A 4,171-nucleotide genomic window follows, 5' to 3' on the forward strand; every position below is an offset into this window, starting at 1 on the left:
GGCACCTGGGGAGGAAGAACCAGCAGCATACTTACAGGCTGGGGAACTCCCTTCTTGTCAGTGCAGAGGCAGAAAAGGATCTTGGAGTCATTATTTGTGCCAAAATGAACATGGGCCGACAGTGTGGGGACACGGTCAGGAAGGCCAACTGCACCTTGTCATGCATCCACAGATGCATCTCAAGCAGGTCCAAGGAGGTGATCCTCCCCCTCTATGCGACACTGGTCAGGCCGCAGCTGGAGTACTGCATCCAGTTCTGGGCACCGCACTTCAGTAGGGATGTGGACAGCATGGAGAGGGTCCAGAGGAGGGCCACCCGCATGATCAGGGGGTAGCAGGGCAGGCCCTATGAGGAGAGGCTAAGGGACCTGAACCTGTTCAGCATCCACAAGAGAAGGCTGAGGGGGGATCTAGTGGCCTGTTACAAACTAGTCAGGGGGGACCAGCAGGCATTGGGGGAGTCCCTGTTCCCCCGAGCACTACCAGGAGTGACTAGAAATAATGGTCACAAGCTGGCAGAGGGCAGATTTAGACTAGACATTAGGAGGCGCTACTTCACAGTCAGGGCGGCTAGGATCTGGAACCAGCTTCCAAGAGAAGTGGTGCTGGCTCCTACCCTGGGGGTCTTTAAGAGGAGGTTAGATGAACACCTTGCTGGGGTCGTTTGACCCCAGTGCTCTTTTCTGCCATGGCAGGGGTCGGACTTGATGATCTGTCAAGGTCCCTTCCGACCCTACAAATTATGAAAAAACCATTATAAACAGCCAGAGCATTTTACATGGGATTAATTTGTAGGACTTGCTGTCATATCTTAAGGTTAGCAAATGCATTCTGATATTTTTGCAGTTCACTAGGTCTATGTTCAGCTACTTACCTGCCAGGTTTAACATGGATTGCTGGCACACACTGGCTTGTGGTTTTGCCCTCCATTTCCAAATAGTAAGACTAGAGTATAGCCCTAGTCTAGACTCTAGTGTTTCATTACATTCTATAGCTCTGCATTAACAGTCTTCACGTAATCGTCATCTTCAGAAGATGGATTAGCCTGGTTAAAACACTTTGTACAGAAGTAATACATACATTTTGTCTTATCTGACAGATTTGATTTCCTTTACATTATTCCAGCTTAGACGTATACTTTCTTAGCAGAGAAAACAGAACAATAAACTATTAGGTGACATCACCTCAAAAGCAGAGGTCTGGTGCCAACAGTGCAAACGTTTTCCAATAGCAGTGATACATACTCTATAAATAAATGAACCATTGGACTATAGGTGAAAAGATCTTGAAAGAAGTTGTCCCTTATTGCTTTAAAGAGTTTGTGGCCACAAAAGAAGTTACAGTACACCCTTGCACTAGCAAATAAAATAAAATGATCCCTCAAATATAGATATAAATATATTGCTCTGTTATATTTTATGGGTTTCAGCATTTGATCTTCTGATGGATAGGATTTTAAAATAACCTTAGCTCCCAAAATCAAAATTACCATGTAACATATACATGCCTTTCTATTTCATTCTTAAATATTATTCCCAGCCTCAGGACATTCTAACATCATGTTTAAGGACCGGCCCTATTTCCACTGAAATCAGTATGAATCCCCCCACACACCTCACCTGCCAACTATAGAGGATCAAATTCTAAAGGAGGTTGGAATGACAAAGCATGGGCCACCTTAGCAAGAAGAACCAAAGGAACACATGTGAAAGGTAGCTCTGGGAACTGTTCGATAAATCTGAAAAGATGACATTCATGTATGTTACGCCACTGTGAAAGAGGAGAATTGCCTGGGAAAACTCTTGAACAGTTTTGCCTTTAAGTCATACACAGCAGACTCCTGAACTATGTGCTTGGAGCTAGCAGGGTATAAAGCCTTGAAAAACTGGAAGGCTTTATTTTATTGAATGCTCTACAGTTCAGTAGTCTATTAAACAGATAGGGGAGGTGGTTCTTGCTAGTTATTTAGGGTCTTCTAAATAAACGCACAGTCACCGTTCCCTGGGGTAGGAAAGGAACAGATGGAAGGATAGCAGCACCATCTCCTGGCTGATGTAGAAAGCAAGGACCATGTTAGGATAGAAAATATGGACAGCAAGAGGACAAGACAATTCTATCCATAGTCTTTCACTTCTCTAAAACTGTTTGGAGAGGCTTTCAATTTTTCCTTATATCAAACTCAAAGAAAATCACAGGAGCTAGACTGGAAAAGGCCGATAGGCTTATGCAATACATCTGCCTTGCTTTGGCAGGAATATTCCTGAAACTACACTTCTTAGCACTTTGGAAACTAAATCAAAAGTCTCAATAAAAGCTCCTACCTTCCCCTTCCAGAAATGAGGCAGTATAAGGCTGTTTACAGGCATAGCCTGTTAGCTTATCTCCCCAGCACAGGAAGAACTGATACCACATCCACAGTCTGCATCAGACCCTTTCCCTCAGGGTTACATCCATTATTCAAACATGAGACACACAACGTAACACTAAGCACAGCCGTTGTTCAGTTCTTCTACGGACCATCTGCTTCCAGGCCCACCACAACAGCCATGCCACTTCCTGTAACCTTCTTCCATAACTGAGCCAGTTAAGCCATATATTTAGATATCAGTCAAACCCTTCCTAGCTGGGTCTGACAACCCTTTTTCCTAAACACTTCTTATTGGGGCTGTACCTCAAAGCAGGACTGTCTCTTGTCACACTGCCTTGACCTCAAGAAGGCAGACCAGCCTGTTACAAATTATGCTTGCCACGCATCCTACATTTCCCTTTAGCTTCACTCTATTACTCAAGTTATACCCTCATATGTTAAACCAGAGGCACCAAACATACAGCCTACTGGCTAGATTTATCCGGCCCACAGGCTTGGTAAGGGACCTCCCCCTGGTGGCAGCCAAGTGCCTAAGCGATATGTGTAGCACTGGAGCCCCAGCAGCGCCATGACTTGTTTCTGTGGGGGCAGCCAAGCAGCTGTGATGCTGGGCTTCCTGCTGTGGTGGTGCTGGGGCTCTAGTACTGCTGCTCTCACTTGAGTGCCTGGCAACCAAGCCAGAAAAAGCTGCTGCACTAGAGTTCCAGCAGTACCATGGGAAGAAGCCTGGCACTGTTGGGTCCTGGATGGCTGGAGCAGGTGCTATGTGTGCTGGCAGGGGTGGAGGAGTCTGTGGGCATGCTCCTGCTCATAGGGCTGGCCCTGCCCCCTTTCTCTGGCCTATGGACTGGTCATGCACCACACATCTGCAAGGCCAGATGAGTTTGACATCCCTGTGCTAAACAACATTATTCTTGTTTCTAGATTCTTAAAATAGTTAAAAACTTTTATCTTGTCCCCAACCTGTGTGCTTACAGGGACTTCAATTATTTAATGTTAGTGGTAGAAAAATACCTATCTGTTCAGAATGTCCCCATGCTTCTTACAGAAATGTATATATAAATTCAAAATATCAGGCCAGAACCCCAATATTTCAATCTTATTAAACAAAAATGCAATACATACAGTTTTATTAATGAGGAAATATATATTCATTTGTTATATGCATGGAATTTCTTATTTATCATACCACACAGCTGAGGGCTGCTAAGCACGGACAAATATCCTGCTGTGCATTGTCCAAATACAGAGCCAAAAGACAAAGAGACATTAAGAGTTTACAAGCCAATTAAATATTTATGGTTATATGAAGTAGAAGAGCAAGAAGAAAATCAAGCCAGAGGGAAAATGCAGGCAGTAACTAGAAGGACACTGGTGACAATTTTTCTGTTATCTTTTGAGATATGGCATAACAGACAACAGGGACATTGCACTGGGAAGCAAGGAGGAAAGCAAGCAGGCAGCCAAGTCCCAGAAAACCTGCCCGCGGGGGCATGACCTAGAGCGGGAGCTCGTGGCTCCATTCTGAAGCCTTGGCCCAGAGATGTCGAACAACCACGTGCATCTGGCTGAGATGGGTCTCACAGTCGGCAAACCTGGTAACGGCGCAGTCCTTGCCCTGCGATTTGCAGGCAGACCAGGGCTGCGGTACTGGCAGATTCAGCTGTTTTCATTAATTTTTTTAATCGTTTCAAATCGGTTAGGCCAGAGGCACCTGACCTTTTCCACCACAGGCTGGATGGGCAGAGCAGGTTCATACATTGGCCTGGGGGGGGGGGGGGGGGGGCGGGGGCCACCTTTCGC

The 4,171-nt window shown here is 45.6% G+C and overlaps 1 protein-coding gene across 3 annotated transcripts in view; it reads left to right on the top strand.

Annotated features, from left to right (window-relative positions):
- The first annotated feature begins 3,921 nt into the window (after positions 1-3,921).
- The window catches only part of ADAM17 (ADAM metallopeptidase domain 17), a 44,384-nt gene continuing 44,134 nt past the window's right edge, over positions 3,922-4,171 (top strand). For all 3 annotated transcript variants that reach the window (XR_003092764.1, XM_025197609.1, XM_025197611.1), the window contains exon 1: positions 3,922-3,966. Coding sequence is in view for 2 of the 3 variants with exons in the window: in XM_025197609.1 (XP_025053394.1) it covers positions 3,942-3,966 (25 nt within the window). In the remaining variant the exon portion in view is untranslated. The remainder of the gene's footprint in view (positions 3,967-4,171) is intronic.

This window comes from Alligator sinensis, unplaced genomic scaffold, assembly GCF_000455745.1.
Source record: "Alligator sinensis unplaced genomic scaffold, ASM45574v1 scaffold866_2, whole genome shotgun sequence".
Taxonomy (NCBI): domain Eukaryota; kingdom Metazoa; phylum Chordata; order Crocodylia; family Alligatoridae; genus Alligator; species Alligator sinensis.